Raw genomic sequence first — 20,474 nt, 5'->3', positions numbered from 1 at the left:
GACCCGTAAGGGCGAGTTTCCACGGATATTCTCATGACTTTGAACTTTTCGATGTTGATTTCCATTTTGTATTGTTTCCCAGTGTCAGTTGTTTTGTCAATCATCTCCTGTAATCCTCTTTCGGTTCCAGCTATGATACGGTTATAATAGGTAGAATCGGAAGAGGATTACAGGAGATGATTAGCATACCTGATCTTGTTAATGAAATACTCTCCAATCTTAAAATCCCCAATTTCCATTAATGCTTCCTTCATTAAACATTCACTATAAATGTTTAATAATTGGGGCGACATACTATATTCTTGTCTGACTCTTCTTCCAATCTCCACACTATTGGTTTTTCCTTCATTCAAGCGTAACTTGACTCATTGTCCTATGTAGAGGCTTCGGGATGAGTCGTTGCTCTCTCCAGTTGACTCCGATTTCATACAAGGTCAAAATTTGATATGCTAAAAAATTGCAGAAATATCTCGTGAAAATACTGTGTGCGCCTCATATTAATGTACGTATATAAGTCCTAATTTGCTCTCATCTAATAAATATTAAGCTTTTTTTGTCTGTAAACTCATATTGAAGTAATGTAGGTTTTGCAGTCGATATAACAAGTGACTTCTTGAGAATTGATTTATTTTAAAATAAGAAAGTTTAACTAAAATAAGTTAATTTCGTTTCCAAAAGTTCGGTATACTGGTATTTTATTTTATTTTTTTATTTATTTATTTATTTATTTTTTTCATAAATTCGACTGTAAATCTATTTACAATAAATGTAGATCAACGTTAGGGTTGTCGCGTTTCAGTTCAAATCTCGCACCAGATTTTCCTGACAAGTTTTTGTAGTGATTTTCCTAAGTCACGCCAATCAAATACATTGAGATAGTACATTTAAATGTAGACCTTGATTAACTTGCTTCCAAAATTCTTTCTCATTATTATTAATTGGTCTAGTGTAAAATGGCTTAATAGTGGCATCTGGAAGTAGTTAATAAATAAATAACCTTAAGAATGTAAAGCTCAATCAATCAGTGGAGACTTCGACCAATATTTCGACAATTTGGTATGTCATTATCAAGAAGTTTAGGATATAGATTTCTGAGCTCTCGGCATCTATGGCCATGTTAGCCCGTCATGTTCCTCGGCGAGCACACTATCCGGGGAAAGGAAAGGAAAGAAACGGCCTGGGACGTATATGTTAGGTACTACCCTGGCATTTGCCTGGTGTGAATGAGGTTTTCCGGATATGGCTGGCCGGAAAAAGCTGCTACACTTTTAGACCGAGTGCCCCCTCATTATCAAGAGAAATTATCGTAAGATTTTTGTAGAATTGAATACAAGTGAGTCGAGAATTATATAAAAACAAAGAGCCAAATATACAAAAGTTGATTCTACATAGTCCTAAATTTACTTGTATTCTAATCTATAAAATCTACCTAATTTCTCTTGATAAAGGCAGAGTAAACTGTCGAACCATTGGGTGAAGAGTCTGCATTTTTGACAGAATAGTAAGTACGTGTATTTTTCTTCTTCGTTATACCTTCAATTTGCAATTTCTTTTTCACATTATAATGAAAAAAGTACCAGGCATTAATGGGAGTTGTGTCCCTGTAGCTTGACTTGTAATTTATATTTAAAAAAATTGTTACACTACGCTTAACTGAAAACAAATATTATTATTATTATTATTATTATTATTATTATTGAGTGTATTTGTTTTCACTCATGTAACAGAATAGAACGACGAATGAATCGAAAATTGTGGATTTTGAGCATAGTGTAGGAAATTTTTTAATGTATTAAGTTTTCGTTGTAATATAGAATAGTTTTGCTTCTGTGCAGCACAGGGTTGGAAAGAAGCTATTTTATCCGCTGACAATAATTCCCCTGACATTGTGGCTATATTTGATTATCACGTTCCACACACACATACATACGCAAAGCAGGGCGTCCCCATATCCTAGTCACATGAATAGATCTGAATGTTTTGGACGTTATAGTGCTGAAGATCAGTTACAAAGCAGTTTGTTTACTGAGGGCATTTGACACATTGAAGTCCAAGCCCGAACAGCGGAAAAATTACAGATATTGATGGTAAATATCCTTGAAAAGCCTATTTTAAGAATATATCATGTGTCTTTATCTGGTCATTACATTCATGCTAACAAGAATTTTAGGAATGATCCAGAAAAATGGATCAAAAGATTGCGATCTTGACCAAGAACTTTAGGAATGATCCAAAAAAATGCATCAAAAGATTGTGATCTTGGCCAATAATTTTTGGATCAGAGGCCACAAAATTTTTGAACGGCCCCTAAATCGAGTTTCCGTAATTTTTACGGAATAAGGACATCATACTGAGTTAAGTGATAGTTTGGGTTTGGCTAGTTCTCCATATATAAGTCATACAAGAACATTTTTCATTGAAATATGTTTATCCAAAAATGACTTAAAATATGCCTTAAAATAATGTGTTCCTAGACTCGACTAATGAGTAAACATCTGAATCACGTAGTGCTAAGAAAAAAAAAAGTTTTCGTTGTGATATAAAATAATCTCGGTTAAATCCGGTCGAAGATGGGAAAGAAACTCTAATGTGAAATAGAAATAGTTATCCAAAATCTGACACATTTAATTTACGTGGAAAAATTCTAATTACTTTTTGTCCCTGTCATCGTACTAAATTAAATTTTTACGTTTAAAATAAATATATATGTATTCTTAAGCAAAACTGAAATATTTCTCGTTTATTCTAGGCCAGCACAAATGTGAGAGGATTGGAACATCTGACACCTATCCTTCAAGGTGATGCTGGAGAACAAGGTTACAATAAAGATTGCCATGGGCGAAATGCAAGTCATACAGTAGTTCAGGTAAATAAGCGTTTTTTACGTTTGGACAAAGAGACATAATCGTAGCAATTTCTGTTCATGGTACGGCTGCGAAACTCTTATCTACTAACCTTCTGCCTTTATATTAAACGAAATATCTATCACTGTCTAAAGTTTGGAAGTCTTGCTAAATAGCACTTCCATGTTTATCTTTTCCTCAGACAATACATTCCATGGTTTATTCAAATGCATCAGCAGAGGGCCGCGGTGGCTCGGTGATAGAGCGTTCACCTCTGTTGCTTGGGGTCCCGGGTTCGATCCCAGACCCCGCCAAGTGGATTTTGTGATGGACAAACACCATATGCGTGGGTTTCCTCGGGGTTCTCCCGTTTCCTCCCACTTTCTTCATTCCACCATTTCATTCATTACTCATCATCACCGTCTCCTTTAGCTTAACCGGCATAACCGTAGTACGTAAAACTCAAAGATTTCAAATGCATCAGCACACAGTAATCAACTCTCAGCTGCCCGAATAATACTGTGCATTCGCCCCTTGTCGGTCTGAGAGCTCAGATAGTGCGCTTATAAATAACGTAATTGGGGATGTCAGAACCAACAAGTTGCGCCCAGGATTTTGTATACATTGAGCTTGACAGAACGTAAAGCATGGGATCTGACCTGGGTTGCATTTAAATAAAATCAAACGTATGTGAAAGGTAACAGATTGTGATGTCGATGGGGTTGAAAGGGGTGAGAAGGGAGCAACTTTTAGGACAGGTTAACCTACTTGCACTTACTTGTAGATTTGGATGTTGCCTTCTTGACGATTCTTCCAGTGGGCTGACGTCCGTACATCTCTCTGTCTGGCTGGCTGGTCGTCCAAGTAGTCGAAGATTAAGAGTTAGCGAAACCCGGACAGGAAAGCCAACTTTACGAAGATCGTAAGTTCAGTCATAGTCGAAACTACTCTTTAGTAAACAATTCATCGTCGTTAACAGCTATGTAACGTAAGCTGATACAAATGTGCTCTTTAGGACAGAGCAAGGCTAAATTTGTCGTAAACTTCAAAATGAATCTCGGGGTCTACATCTTAACTCGCTTCTAATTCCATCTCGACTGCCCCCTCCGAAAGTCTCTCAATCGTTTTTATTTAGCGTCCCTTCCGGGTTCATATCCTCGGTCATTAACTATATTTTCCGTCTTGATGAAAAAGTGCGTGCTCGTAGATTAACCAAGGTAAGGTGATGGTAGGAATGCGGACGGGGAAGCAATCTGTTGTTTTTATTAATTGAGAAATTACAAGTGTAAGAACGAAATAACAGACAGCAATAAGACTTCCTAGTAGGAAAGGCAAATGAAGTTAGAAAAAAAAGTCGAAAAGTAATTTAACATTAAATGAATGATTATCCTTTTCACTGTGATGATTTTTAAAATAAAATGTCCCATAGTTCAAAATAAAATATTTTCTCATGTGTCAAAATACATATATCTTCACAATACTGCGTTTGATATATATAAAAAAATCTTAGCTTTTCATTTCACACTTTTATTGTGAATTGATAAAACAATACGCAAATTTATTGATGGATGATATAGGATGCATATTTGATATATATATATATATATATATATATAAACTAATTTACGTATTTCAGTACATTATACTGTTTCAATGCTTTTCTCACCTCTTTCTCAGTGTAACGTTTTCAGCTGCGCTGCTACACTTGTGACACGTTGATGGGATTTTTCATTCTGGAACAACCCCGAAACACGAAAAAAAAAAAAAAAATTCTTTTAAAATTGAAACCGTTAGCAGTTTTGTCAATCATAACATGAAGTTGTGGAATCAACTTGTATAGGTTTTCATTTCAAAAGGTATATTTTTATTCGAGTACGTAAAATAACACAGTTCAATGATATTTCTCCATTGCTTATAGCGATCATTATTATTATTAAAAGCCGCTACATTTGTAATTCTTTTATCAGTAGATTAGAGTGGAGGACTTTTAAAACATGTGTGAAGTTTGTCATTATTTGTAGTGTGATTGTACTGCACTAAATGGATTAATCAATTAGGAAATAATATTCCTGGTGTAAATTTTATATTTTATTAACACTACTATGTTTAAAATTCTTAAAGTATTGTGATAAAAAACAGTGAAGAATATTTCGAACCGAGTTATTTTTAAATGTAATGTTGATTTTTATAGATCTTCATATTTTTACCGTGAAAATAAGTTAAGAGTAAATGTACACATACAAAATAGACAATTTCACTTATTTTTCTTCTTTTGCTTGGATATTCAGGTTCCAGTGGGCACCATTATAAAAACAGAAGATGAAAAAGTGGTAGCAGATTTAAGTGTGGAGGGAATGATGTTTATAGCTGCACGAGGTGGCGCTGGTGGCAGAGGAAACCATTTCTTTGCAACAGATCAAGAGCAAGCACCAAAAGTTGCTGAGTACGGGGCCGACGGGGAAGATAGACGATACTTTATAGAAGTCCGTAGTATGGCTCATCTTGGTTTGGTAAAATAAATATCATTAATACGTAATTTAGCTCATCATCATAGGTATTCCGCTATTATTGGCAGTTCACTTGTCACAACTGAGACGCTTCTATGCACCACGGTCAGCTAACCTCTTCGTCTTCATGTCGTGGGAGACCCGGGCGGGAACTCATGTGATTCGGATCCCACGTTAAGTAGTCCTTTTTTTAAATAAATCTAAAATTGTTCTCTTCTCCCCTACTATTTCTAACACCTCATTCGTTTTCTATTCGACCCATCTAATTGTCTCCATTTTTCTCCACGCTCAGGCTTAATTTAACTTGAAGAACAAAATTCACAAAGTGTCTGTCAGATGAAAATCATTTCCGTACTTTCGTGATTCTAAATATTGGTTTATCTAAAGTTCTTGGAGTGATGTCGATGATAGAGTTAGGTATATGAATGTAGTTAACCACAATACGAATGACTTCTCTCAAAGTCTAAATACATTTTATTTTCATTTACAATGATTTAATTTACCCACGAAGAAAAGATATTGCCGGTTCGATGAGTAGTCCAAAAGTGGCGGTAGCCATTTTCCCTTCTTACAGTTCGAATGATAGTTCCATCAATGGCCACACTTGGCGCTGCTAGTCTGAATAACACTAGTTAACAAATTTAAACTTTTTGTTTGTTACATGAGAAAAATCACCTGATCTTAAAGGAACTTTTTGCGCTGAATTCGAATATGCACTCGGTTTCTCTCCATCACGTACAGTTTTCCCGTAACAGAGGGATTTTCGGGAAATTCCCTCAAAAATTTCCCTTTTTCAGATATTTTATTCCCCTAGCTCCTGTCCCCTTACATATAGTAACATAGAAATTATACCTAAGTATACCTTGATTTATATTGAATAAACCCTAAAAGTTTCGTAAAAATCCCTTTGTTCTTTCTAGAGAAATAAATATATTTGTATGTATACTGTGTGCACTGTTTATTGCACCTGATAGTAATGCTTTCTGATCTCCTGAGTTGGGGTAAAAATGATTTGCTTTATTACTACAAACACAGACATAAAAATGAATATTTACAAGAGTCAACAACACACTTGTAATGTTCTCTGTAAATTAGAAACGTGTATAAAAATAGAATGTACTTCCAACGTAAATTTTTTTTTAACGTACAGTATATGTATATCATAAATACATATATATACAATTCTCCAAGTTTTTTCGTTTTGTTCATGAAATGGTTATCAATATTTGTTATCAAATATAACAGAATGCAAAAGAACTTCCACTTCCCGAGCCCCCTACCAACTGGAAAGAGATATGGCCAAAAGACTCTGATGATGATCATGACCTTGATGAACCATCGACATCAACATGTACATCCAAGGATCCAACGTTCATCCCTGACTGTGTTCGCGAGCCACATTTCATCCGGCAATGTGAACTTAATGACCTAGTCCGTGATTTGCACCTGACAAAACAAGAGGCGGAACTTCTGGGATCAAGGCTCCAGCAGTGGAACTTATTGGATGCAGAAACGAACATATCAGTGTACAGGAAAAGGCATGTTCAATTTTCAAGCTATTTCTCAATGCAAGATAATGTGTGCGTATGTACGGATATAAATGGGTTGATGGCGGAGCTAGGAATTCCTTACGTTCCAGAAGAATGGAGGTTATTTATCGACGCGTCAAAGGTCAGCCTTAAAGCTGTCCTTTTACATAATGGAAATAAAAAAACCTTCTATACCACTTGCGCACTCAGTGAAGATTAAGGAATCCTATGACACCATGCCAACTTTGCTAAATCTTATAAATTACAAGGACCATTGTTGGCAAATATGTTGTGATCTCAAGGTAGTTGGTATTTTATTAGGACTGCAGTGCGGTTACACGAAGTACCAATGTTTTTTATGTTTATGGGATAGCCGAGCTGATGACAAACATTATGAAGTGAAGGAATGGGAACCTAGAGTGAATTACGTACCTGGAGAATGCAACGTCAAATACGCTCCTTTGGTAGATCCTAATAAGATATTACTACCGCCACTTCATATCAAGTTAGGACTTATGAAAAACTTTGTCAAAGCCATGGACACATCTGGTGAAGGATTCAAGTATTTGCGAGATAAGTTCCCTAACCTGAGTGATGCTAAGATTTCAGCGGGACTAATTTCCTAATTGGTCCCCAAAATAGGAAATTAATGCTTGATGATAGCTTTGACAGCAAGTTAAACAGTGCTGAGCTAGCTGCCTGGACAGCATTTAAGTGTGTTGTGCGCAACTTTCTGGGCAATAACAAAGCTGAGAGTTACACAGAAATCGTACAGGACATGATACAGAAATACAAAGAGTTGGGTTGTAGGATATCTTTAAAAATCCATTTTTTGCACTCCCACCTCAGCTTCTTTCCTGCTAACCTAGGTGCTCTCAGCGACGAACAGGGGGAAAGATTCCACCAAGATATAATGGCAATGGAGAAAAGGTACCAGGGACGATGGGATCCTTCAATGATGGGGGACTATTGTTGGGGTCTTGTTAGAGAATGCAACATTTCTTACAAAAGAAGGAAGTAGTGTACGTTTTTGTAACCCAATGGAAGTTTCATATATTGTGATAGTTTTGATTGTCTTTTCATGACCTTTTGGTACACTTGTATTATTGTTTATTGTAAATTGTCACACTTGTAAATTATATTGTATTATATTTTATATATGTGTTTGTGGTAATAAAGCAAAACGTTTTACCTCAACTTAAGAGATCTGAAAGCATTACTATAAGGTGCAATAAACAGTACACACAGTATACATACAAACATATTTATTTCTCTAGAAAGAATAAAGCGATTATTAGGAAACTTGGAGGGTTTGTTAAATATGAATCAAAGTATACTTAGGTATAATTTCTGTGTTAGTATATGCAAGGGGACAAGATACTGGGGTGTAAAATAAACGAAAAGGGAAATTTTTGAGGGATTTTCCCGAAAATCCCTCTGTTACGGGAAAATCGTACGTGATGGAGAAAAACCGAGTGCATATTCGAATTCAGCGCAAAAAGTTCCTGTAAGAACAGGTATTTCCTTTTATATAACAAAACCTTTGTTAACTAGTGTAATTTATCTAATAAGATGACTACTTTTTTTTTTTTTTTTTTTTTTTTTTAAGCAATTACTTTCTTCAATTCATTACACACTTTGTTTTTCATAATTTCCAAAATATTGCGAAACTGAAGGAATAGTACTTAAACTTTGCTACTTATTTATACAGTACTTAGTAAAATCTCTAACGTCAAGTGAAATAGTTTGGGTTGTTGGTATGAATCCCATTATTCTTTGGTGCGAGTAGAAGAAGTGTAAAAGCTTTTCAGGTCAGCCATTCTGAGTGATATTTTTCCTGTGTTTTCTTCATTAACATCAGGCATATGTCAGAATGGTACCTAAGGTAATGGTCCCAGGCCACTTCTTTCTTTCCTCAATTCTTTGGATAGTGTGATCCATGAGGGACGTCATCCCTCACGTGACGGGCTAAAGTGGTCATAGATGTCAAAAGCCCAGAAATATAATTCCTAATCCTAATAGTAATGAATCCTTTTATCACAGAACAACTCTTTAAATGAATTATGACATCAGAAGTTCAAATAGTGAACTGTGAAGAATAAACTGAGGTAGGAGACAAAAGAAAATGTGAAAAACTAGACTAAATACTTCTGTTTGCGTGCACATGATAAAAATTGCAATAGCTATAATCTTTTTAGTGTGAAGTACACTTACATTAAGTACATTAAGCTTAATTCATAAAAGAAAAGAGGGATTGTGTACTCGGGTAGTTCTTTCCCCCCCAAAAAAATAATAAAGTGAGCTTTGTAAAGAAGTTACCAGGTTAAAAATAAGATACTTTTCTTTTTTTTAATAATTTAAATTTTTCATTGAAGACAACACTTTAAGGAAGTGAAGACCTTTAAGCCTATACGGTTCTTAATAATAGAAACTCGATAAGGTTTCCGAAATATTTGATGTTATTTTCCTCAGAAATACAAAATAGTTTGTGCTAATTTTATTATTAATATGTATCCATTCACTCTATTAGTAAGTATTGAACTAGCTACGTAACTGCTTGTGTATTTTCACTCTCTTCTTCAGATTGGAGTTCCAAATGCTGGAAAAAGTACTCTATTAAGAGCTATTTCAAGAGCTCGACCCAAGGTCGCGCCTTATCCATTCACAACGCTAAAACCGCATCTTGGAATGGTGCAATATACTGATTATGAACAAATTGCAGGTACGTGATTGTGATATTTACTGGTTTTTGGTTTATAACTTTATTATTCAGTAAATGTTTGTACTGTAAGGATAAATGTACAGTAAGGTTTCTCCTACTTCAGGAATATTGCTTTACTTGTTGTATACAGAAATATGTTCTTAATGAGAATGAATAAATGAAATCATCCCAGAGTGAGTGTTATTCACTTTTAATTTGGATTCCCGTAGAATTTGTTGCACTTCGTAGCTTGGAGTTGTCTCCTACAAAAGGTTGATAGGATATATCTTCGCGATTTGCAAAGTGTATTTACCTTTGAAAAACCGTGCTGCCGTCATCGGTTGTGTTCTATTAAAGCATCAGGATTATAGACTATCGCTCGACATCGCAATTTTCACTTCAACAAACTACGTTAGAGCACAGACATAGGAATTCCATCCCATTCCTCCGTGCAGATTTTTCATAGGCCAGTGATTTTTTTTTTAGTGTCTCACATACATCGATTGTTTCTTTTTATTTAAGAAGAGGGGTTCAGTGGTTCAGTCTAGAGCACTCACCTCTGGTGCGGGGATGACTGGTTTGATTTTAGGCCACTGAGTCACTGAGTTACGTGGTGGACAATGTCCTGTCTATACTGTTCTCGGCGTTTTCACGTTCCCTCCCATTCTTCCGTAATCATTCACTTACGTTTATTATCCATTATCTTAGCGTGAGGACAGAAATGTGGGACGTTAATCTTAATATTGCATTTTCGTTTCTTTAAAGTAAATTTAAAAGAATATTCAGAACATTATTATACAATTTAAGAAAACTGTAATTATTTAATTAACAATTTTCATTTCTGAGAAGATGAATACCTATAATTAGTGGTTTCTCTGCATTCTTGATGTATAAAGTATTCGTCCATTATTGGATAACTTGCGGAGCGAATCCGAGTAGATTCTGAAATATCAGCATCGAATAATGTCTTTACCATTTTGGAACATCAGAAGTTGCCGTTTTTCCAATCGTATTTGTGATAACTGCATCCAAGTATTAAAACGTGTCCACTTCTTTCTTATTGCAGTGGATTACAACGCGTCCATCATGTCGATTAACGCATTGCCTACTTGTCGATCATTGTATCCTTTGTCTTTCCATGTTAGGCCCAAAACTTTTTACCCTTCATCTCTCATTCTCAGAATATTTGATTTGATTGGTATTTTTAATCAGTTAATCAAATCAACTTTCTGATATTGCTATGAGAAGGGGTGAAAGTTTTCGAGTTGACAGGAAAGGAATACAGATCGGTCAGTGACAATACAGTGTTATTACATATTCTTCGGGAAGGTCAAAGCACTTCTTGCAACGATTCTCAATATTTAATTCCCAAATTATCTTTCTCTTCAAACTATTTGTCCACAGCATTAACTATTGCATCATCGACCTAAAGATGCGTGTTTTTAAATTTATTTAAAAAAATTTTGGAATGATTTGTTATTCAAGTTTTGAGTTTAATAATAGATTGTTGGTATGAAGGAGAATAAACTGGACTATGAACCACTTCTTAGCCTAATTGCTCCAATTTCTGTATTGTTCGTTGATTCGTATGACTGGGAACGTTATCTTGCAGGGACACAATCCCCTTCGTAAGTTCACCCGCAACTCTGTCTAGATGTCTTCATGATGGCTGTGTGCAGCATATCCAGAAGGTAGCAGTAATAATCATCGCTCATTGTAAAACCTTACTCATATAATCAGTGAAGAGGACACCACCTCAATCTCAGAAGACCAATGCGGTAACTTTACAGGTGGATTTCTATCGTTGGAATTTCTTGTGTCTGGGTAAAACCTGATGACGATATTGCGTCGGTTGTAATTTTCGTTTCTGGGTCATAATAGTGAATCCAGATTTCATCTACTGTCACTCCATGAGCAAAAAATATGAAGAATCTCTGAAAGGGAAATAAAATATATCGTGCATGTACTTGACGTTAATTCTTACCGCCGTTCATCTCTTCTGAGGCTTACTTCGCGAACATGATTCTCATTCCCAATCTATGATATATATATATATATATATATATATATATATATATATATATATATATATATATATATATATATATATATATATATATATATATATATATATATATATACAGTGGCGGATACAGGATATGATCAAGGGAGAGGCTAAACCATGGTTTTCCGTTTTATCCAGTGTAAAGCAGGATTGAAGCCCATTTTATCCAGTGAAACCTGAGCGTCAAGGGGGGGGCTATAGCCCCTATAGCCCCCCTTGGATCCGCCACTATATATATATATAGTGTGTCTCAAAAGTTCTCTGACATAGGGTAACTTTGTTATTATCAGAGTTACAACAAAATGTAAGAGGGGAAACCGTCTGCAAATATGATTTTTTTCAATCTAAAGTGAAAGAATTTTTTAAATCGGACGAGCCGTGTAGGCTGTACACTCTTTATGCACCCAATGTTAAATGAAAATGCAACGTTGTCATTTATCTAGACCCATAACATAAGTGAATGAAGTTACTGTCTTTTACGCTGTGTGTCGATGGCCAGCCCTCATTTCAAACACGACCCCATTCACCATACTCTTACAAAGTTTATCCACCTCCCGGTGAATGGCAATATATCTGCAATCCCCTTCAGGCTAATTCGTCTATATTCAAGTACCAAGTGGGGGCGCGGTGGCTGAGTGGTAGAGCGTTCACCTCCGTGCTTGGGGTCCCTGGTTCGATCCCAGCTCGCGCCGTGTGGACTTTGTGGTGGGTTTTCTCGTGGTTCTCCCGTTTCCTCCCACTTTCTTCATTCCACCATTTCACTCATCTCTAATCATCACCGTCTCCTTTAGCCTAACCGGCATAACCGTGGGACGTAAAACTAAAAGATTTAATTTCATTTTTTTCAAGTATCAAATCTTACACAGCATTGACATTTTCTGGAGTTGTGCGTAAGCGCAGCGCCCACATCCCATCTACTGTCGATGTTCTTCCTCTTTTAAACTCAACAACGTACTCCTTGATAATACTGTATGAAGAACATCATTCATTCACACTTCAACGCAGTTCATCATTTGCTGTTAAGCCCTTAATAAGAAAGATACTTGATCATGAAGCTCTTCGGCAATTGACTGAACTCCATTGTACTATAATTTAATTGGCCTGCAATAAGAAAATGAAAATTCTAGTTTTACGACAGACAGCTATGCTTTTAGGATAAAGGAGAAGAATGATTAATGAAAGTGAATGATTATGAAATAATGGGTTTTTACGTTTAGCTTTACCGGGAGGGTGGGGTGTGAATGTGAGGATAAAACGGGAGAACCCTGAGAAAAACCACGGATACGATGTTGTGCACCACAAACTCATGTCCGGAGATCTAACCAGAGACCCCTCGCATCAGAAGTGAGCGCTCTACCACTGAGCCTCCAATATGCAATAAGGGTTGAGATTAAATTACATTACATTCTCCGTATTTCAGATAAACATATTACAAGAATCACTTTATTATATACTAGCAGAATGCCCATTCTTTGCACGGGAAGAATACGTTTTATTTTGGACATAAAGGGCACCAAAACTGTCACCAATCAACTTAGAAACCCCCAAAACTGTGAATTCGACACTAATATCGGTCATTTTCAATTATTTTTAAATGTTACTATTTCCCCTTAGTAGTAGTAATGGGGGCTGAATTTGGCTTTAAACAGCATCGGAAGTGTCACTGTTCGTCTCAGTGACCCCGAAAACAATGAATTTGACACTAATATCAGTCATTTTTGTTCATTTATATATACATACAGGGTGGGCCATTTTAATCAATCCACGGAAATATTTGAAAAATGATAAAACATAGAAGAAATTTTTGAAGTACACGTTATATATTGCTAAGGGAGAAAACCAATTCCGCCAAAAGTATCCCTCCCCACCCCCGTTAATGGGGTAACGGGGGGTAACTTTGAAATGTCAAATGGGAACATGGGTCGAGTAATACCTCGTTCGAAAGGTCTTGGAAAACTATGTAACGCTGTACCAAAAGATGTTTCATATTGTGCACCAGTTTCAACATGGCCGCCATGATATGGTTCGGAAACTCCAGTACCCGTAGTATGAAAACCATGGAAGGTAAATGAATGGAGCAAAATTGAAATACGTAAATATCATAGGGCATATCGAATGGTGTGGTCCTTGTGATCCCAGTAGCCTCCCTGAAGGGGTCTTGGAGGCTAACTTCAAAATTTCAAATAGTAACATGAGTCGAGTGGTACCTCGCTCGATAAGTCTTGCAAAATCAAACATCTTGCAGGAAAAAACGATTGAGGTGAAATGGCAGTGTTCTCAAAAGGCCGCGGAAACATAGTATCCGTGTCAGAGAAAAGGTTTAGTATCCGTAGTATGATAGCGATTGGAGATAAATCAACAGAAGAAAAACTGGAGTAGCTAACTGACGTAAGGCACATCGAGAGGTGTTGTCGGGGTGACTCCAAGGGCCAACTGAAAGGTATCCGGGGCCAACTTGAAAATTTCAAATAGCAACTTAAAGCGAGTAACATCACGTTACATAGACAAATTAATATCAAACAGCTTCTGTAAGAATATTTTCGACATGAGACACCGTTTTCAAAATGATCGCCAAGACATGGTGAGTGTGTCTAAGAAAACGTCTAGTGCCCATAGTATGAATACGGTTAGACATAAATGAAAATAACAAAAATTAAATAGGAAAATCACGGAGGCGTTCCAAGGCTCGAGAATAATACAACAGATATTAAAAATATTAGAGTAAAATTGCCATAATATATATAGAGAAATCCAAGTCTTGCAAAATAATCTCTCCCTGCGCTCTGTATGTGAGTGGGGTGGAAAGTAACTGTGCAAGTTCAAATGAGAACTCTACTTTAATTCGCAAACTAAGGCTACCTTACAAATAGGTATGCAGTGGTTAAACCTTTGTTTGTAAGGATGACGCTGTAGTGACTAAAAAAGGTGAAATTTTATTTGAATGGTAACGCATATCTGTATGGCTGAGTATGATTTGATGCGAAAACAGAAGGAACGTTATACGAAAGAAGTTGTCGAATAATGCAGTTGCTGGAACTTACAAACGTGTGAATTTGCTAATCTCCGTCGCCACAGAAACTTTTATTCAATGCGTGTGGGTTATTCAGAAAGCATTTCGGGGATATACGTACACACCGTTTCGTCCCTCAAGCTCACAGTATGACATGAGTGCTAATAGTTAATCAAAATGTAAATATGGCCATCCGCACTAACTCTGTGCACCGATTCTCTATCCATGAAGTCTGCCTTCCAAACAGCATTGGGTAGGTCAAGCGTACGCCCGAACCGTTGACCGGTCGGACATTGAAATTTTGAAGTTAGCCCCCAAGACCCCTTCAGGGAGGCCGCTTGGATCACAGGGACCACACCATTCGATATGCCCTATGATATTTACGTATTTCAATTTTGTTCCATTCATTTACTTTCCATGGTTTTCGTACTACGGGTACTGGAGTTTCAGAACCATATCATGGTGGCCATTTTGAAACTGGTGCACAATATGAAATATCTTTTGCTACAGCGTTACTTAGTTTTCCAAGACCTTTCGAACGAGGTATTACTCGACCCATGTTCCCATTTGACATTTCAAAGTTACCCCCCGTTAACCTCATTTACGGGGGGCGGGGAGGGGTACTTTTGGCGGAATTGGTTTTCCCCCTTAGCAACATATAACGTGTACTTCAAAAATTTCTTCTATGTTTTATCATTTTTCAGATATTTCCGTGGATTGATTAAAATGCCCACCCTGTATATATATATATATATATATATACCGTCAAATGGGGTGAATAGAAACATGGGGGTGAATAGAAACAAAACTCCCAGATTAGTTTTGGATTTATCTGGACGATAAATTAATCAAGAAAACTGAAATTTCTTAACATAGTCTTATACGGCTAAAGTGTCCAGGGCAGAGACAAAATGTTTTACTGAGTTGGGAACACTGAGGTAGACGGCAGTAGCATTAATGTGTTACTGAAATCTTACACGGTATTTTAGCGAACCTCAAACTTTCTTGGTAAGTATGACATTTTCATATTTGTTGCATTTGAACATATGCCTATTTTGTAGTTTGTTGTTTCATTTACTGACGTTCATAGTAAAAGTTTTCCTTTTGTAAATTATTTTTAATCAGAATTTAACTTTACTGGGTTATTGTTATGATTTTTAATTAGTGGGGTGAATAGAAACACTTCTTGGGAAATTCTTGAAATTCCTCAAGGAGTGGAAAATTCTTGAGGAGCAGAAAAAAGGACCTGATAGGAATGTATCAACCATCTCTAAGAACAAATTTCCAAGTCTTCTGGGAAAAAAAAAAGTGTGAAACTGAAGGAGGAAAATATCAGGGCTGGATTTGAAAAGTGTGGAATTTTTCCCCTTTGTCGAGACCTAATACTGAGGATGTTGCCAAGAAAAGACAATGAACGAGAAGAAACAGAACAGCAAAAGTCATCTCAGACTGTAAACCATTCCCTTATGGATCTTCTCAGGAGCATGAGAGAAGATGAAAAAATTAAATAAGGGAAGTAGAGAGTACGAATAGATGTTTCTGGTAAGAGTTTTGGTTTGTTTTCTGAAAATGATACATTTTCATCAAATCACAACGAAACTCAACCTACCTTTGTATTGTCGGAAGAGGAGAAAGACAACACTCCAGAAGACAACATTCCAGACGATCACGAACTAGATGATGGTTTTCTAAAGCTGGTGATTTTGCTGTGGTAAAATGAGAAGCTAAAACTCGATGAGACTATTCAGCACCCAAGTGCGAAAATGGGAACATGATGCATATGTGGGAGTGTTTTATAAGAGAGCACATAAACAATGAAATTTTCAGAACGAAACTGTTGGGTTTTATTAGGAGTTCGTCAGCACGCTTTAAGTATATGATAACTTTCGGGCCCCTTCGTGGCTAAGCGGTTAGCGTACGCGCCTTTAGCGTGGGAGACCCGGGTTCGATTCCCGGCGGGAGCTCATGTAGTTCTGATTCTACGTTAAACAGTAGGTCCACGTCTCATATAGCCTCGCTGCTGAACGGGACGTAAACCTCAAAATCAACTCAACTGATAAGTTTCCCTGATGATTTCAGTGGTTTAAATCTTATTCAAATATCATCAAAACTATATGGTCGTTTATACCTATATTGTGCATTGTATTGTTTTATAAGTTTGTAACTTATGTAATACTGGTCTTATTGAACTAATATCTTGCAGGTATCAAATAAATAGTTCGTTTCAACAAATACGCTGTTTCTTTTTTACCATTCCAATAGTATAAAAGAAACAACAATGAAAATAAAGTAATTGTTTCTATTCACCCCATGGGTAGGGGTGAATAGAAACATTAAGAAAAATCAAGGTGAAGAAAAGTGGAGTTGATAAATTAATATGACGTTTACTGAAATTCATTAGCATATTAAGACCTTTCTTTTGGAATAATTTGATACGCGAAATCTTTAACATTACCAGACTTATATTCTCATTTAGCCAAAAATGTGTTTCTATTCACCCCATTTGACGGTATATATATATCCCTGCTTCCTCTTCCCCTAAGTTGCACCGTCAAATTGAAATTGTAAAAGCCATCCCAGGCCCGAACATCATCTATGTTGAAAATTTGATCGAGATTTGTCGGGGTGGTTCAAGAGTTATTAAGTCACACACATAGTGACTTTCATTTCTTATATATATAGATAACAATACACCTACATTTTTACCCCTTCTTTATTAGAAGGGAGATTTTTCAGCTATTCTTCCCTTGTACCTGATACTACATAAATTTTACATTAGTATTAGCGTTTGACCTTAAAAGAAAATGCCCAAGGACGAAAGCAATTGATATATCTTCGTGAGCTGATATGCGTAAGTGTAAAACGCATGCGTAGTTTCCGATGAAATAAATAAATAAAAAGAACTTTGTGACGCTGAAAAGTATGCCGTTTCTTGCCAGTAATAATTGACAGTTTTTATTTTGACTGGAGGAAGTTGTTACTTATTTGTGTACTGTATATGTAGCAAAATATAATGTTAACCAGCAGATTATTCCTATTGTTGTTTGCCGTTCCTAATGGTGATATACGTATGTACTTCTTTACGCGTGTTGTAAATGCTGTTTGAAATTTAAAATGCTCTTTCGTTCACAGTTGCTGATCTCCCTGGATTGATCCCGGATTCACATAAAAACAAAGGACTGGGAATCGCTTTCCTCCGACATGCTGAACGATGCCTAGGGCTTCTTTATGTAGTGGACATGGCTCGAGAACATCCGTGGGAGCAGGTGGATTGCTTGGAATATGAGCTACATCAATTCAGTGAGGATTTAATGTCTAGACCGCGAGCAATAGTGGCAAACAAAATGGACTTAGAGGCGGCTCAGGTAGGCAACGTATAACATACTTTGTTTAAAAGAAACAAAAAAGTAGTGTGGTTATATAGTTATAGGATAGCGCATTGTTGTGATGTCTTGTCAAGTATGGCTGAGCTTGCTTTTACAAATTATCAAACTAATACATTCACCCATGTACTCTAATCCTTGTCAGTTTGTGACACTGAACTTGTGTTAGTGCGCTGTTAGTTGATAAAAATAGTACATGAGGCTCTATCGTACGGATTTGTGTGTGCAATTGGTCAGATATTGATGATGCAAAGTGGGAAATGTATCCGATTGTCTTGTCTTGCGGTTAGTTGGTGCAACTGTATCCAAAACTACTAATGTGTTAGGTGTATTGAGACCAACAGTGTCCAAACTGATAACTGCATGCAGAACTCGTGGTAAGAAATAATCGGAGTGGACACCAAGCCTGGATGAGAAAAATCGCCGAATATTGGAAAGAAGGACTGTCAAAGAGACACAACTGATGGTACAATTCAACGAACATCTGGAATGACCTGTCTCCAGTATAATCTGACGAGATCTGTGTAACCTCAGCATTCGCGATCGTATTGCGATTTCAGAATCTTTGCACACCATCCGTAGATGTAGCTCGCCGAAAATTTGGGGACGATTCTGAAAACGATTATATTGGGTCGGGTAAAAGTGTTTAGAAATTGTCATCCGTGGATTCCACTAATGAATCAGTGGATGTGAAATAGGGGCAGTACGAAGGTTAACCTCAAAGAAGAGGAGGAAATTTATGAGGTCTTCAATACAACGATGTGATAAATTTGAAACAGTTAACATTGAATAAAATTATTTGCTGATATTGTGTGTATGTAGGGTGACAACGTTTGGAGATGTACATTAGTGTTAAATGGATAAGGTATATGCATATAACAGATTATTATTGCAGAAGACACGATGGCTTAGATGTTGCCTCTAGTGCGTGGGTTCTCTGTTTGTATCCCATGTCATAGGAGTCTGTAATGGATAATATCGTGTGTGTTTCTCTAGGAGTTCTTCCATTTGCTTCCACATTTTCATTTTACCAATGCTTTCATAATCATTCACTTCCATTAATCATGTATCTTATTTTGACTAAGGACACAATAGTGGTAAAAATGTTGCGAAGTGCACTGTAGGATTGTGCAGACATTTAATGCTTTAGGTCATCATACATTTGAGGGAGACATTCCTTAGTTGGCATATCCGGAGAAGGAGGCCACCTGGGGTTTCGGGAAAATACCATATCAGTATTTGCTTTAAGTAACGAAGGGAAACCAGAGAATCCGCAACCAGAATAATATTTTATACGTCTTCCCGTCAATATATTCCTACCGGGCATCGAACCCAGGACCGCTCGCACCTAAGACCTAAGGGAAGCGTTACCTACTAAAATGTAATGCAACCAATAGATCGACCGAGATCACAGTATGAATTCCAACCTCTTATACGTTCAGAAAACAATTCAGGTGCCCAGTAGCTCGGGAAACAGTATGTTGTTGAACAAAGGTGCATAAAAATGTATCACCGAGTTGCCAGTCAGTTTTCTCTATGAGTTCAAACTCGGACATTCTGCACACCTGCTATGGTGGTGAATGAACTCACTGTATGCCATTGGTTTGTGAAACTTAGTGTCGGTGACACAAACACTGATAAATGAGCTACATGACCACCCACCAACAGCATGTTATGATGAGTTCCTCAGAAAGACCGTGGAAGCAAACTCTCGGAAAATAGTTTTGGCAATCGCAGACGGAGGCATATGCTTCACCACTGTTTTTAAGCGGCTTTGGGCAATCGGTAAAGTGAAACAGTTGAACTTATGGGTGCCACGTAAGTTACACGAGCCCATAAGAATCACCATTTGGACGTGCGCGTCTCAATGAGTGTGCGGAATAACCGGGAAAAATTCCTGAATCCGATTGTTACTTCTGATTAGAAAAAAAATCGATTACGCCAGTCGTAAATTGTCAGGGCAGTGACTGATCGTGATCAAAGAACAGGACGTTTCCCAAAACCAACCCTCCACCCCGAGATGATGTTGATGTTGGAGGGTAACGTTACAATGCTAACCTCCATGAAATGTATCGCAAACGGTCTAGAATTATCCAGCAATGGCGGTCATTTTCAAGAAAATCTAATATATTTCGTTCTCTTTGAGGTCAACGCTTGTTCAGCCCCTGTTCGACATCCACTGGCACATTAGTGGAATCTACGGATGAACATAATTGCTAAACCTTTTTACCTGACCTTGATCCGAGACTTCATTCTCCAGCTATGGTCCTTTTAAGCATCGTTTTGCCAAATTTTCGGCATGCTACACCTGCATTTCTGCACTCATGATTGTCCATAATTTTATTCGTGTAAGGTATCATTTTCCAAAGTTATTGGGTGTCACATCCCTCCACTTTCTTCTGTATGTGCCGATGAGAAAATCATCTACATCCAGCA

General features: G+C 37.0%; 1 protein-coding gene across 1 annotated transcript in view; it reads left to right on the top strand.

The window, feature by feature from the left end:
• Positions 1–20,474, top strand: part of LOC145671580 (mitochondrial ribosome-associated GTPase 2) — a 91,276-nt gene that overhangs the window by 69,818 nt on the left and 984 nt on the right. The window contains exons 4-7 of the mRNA XM_081740785.1: positions 2,750–2,866; positions 5,132–5,353; positions 9,463–9,601; positions 17,788–18,020. Coding sequence (XP_081596911.1) covers positions 2,750–2,866; positions 5,132–5,353; positions 9,463–9,601; positions 17,788–18,020 — 711 coding nt within the window. The remainder of the gene's footprint in view (positions 1–2,749; positions 2,867–5,131; positions 5,354–9,462; positions 9,602–17,787; positions 18,021–20,474) is intronic.

Source organism: Thermobia domestica, chromosome 2 (assembly GCF_964235325.1).
Source record: "Thermobia domestica chromosome 2, izTheDome1.hap1.1, whole genome shotgun sequence".
Taxonomy (NCBI): Eukaryota; Metazoa; Arthropoda; class Insecta; order Zygentoma; family Lepismatidae; genus Thermobia; species Thermobia domestica.
Note: the sequence above shows the minus strand (reverse complement) of the source record. Positions and strands in the feature narration are given on the sequence as shown.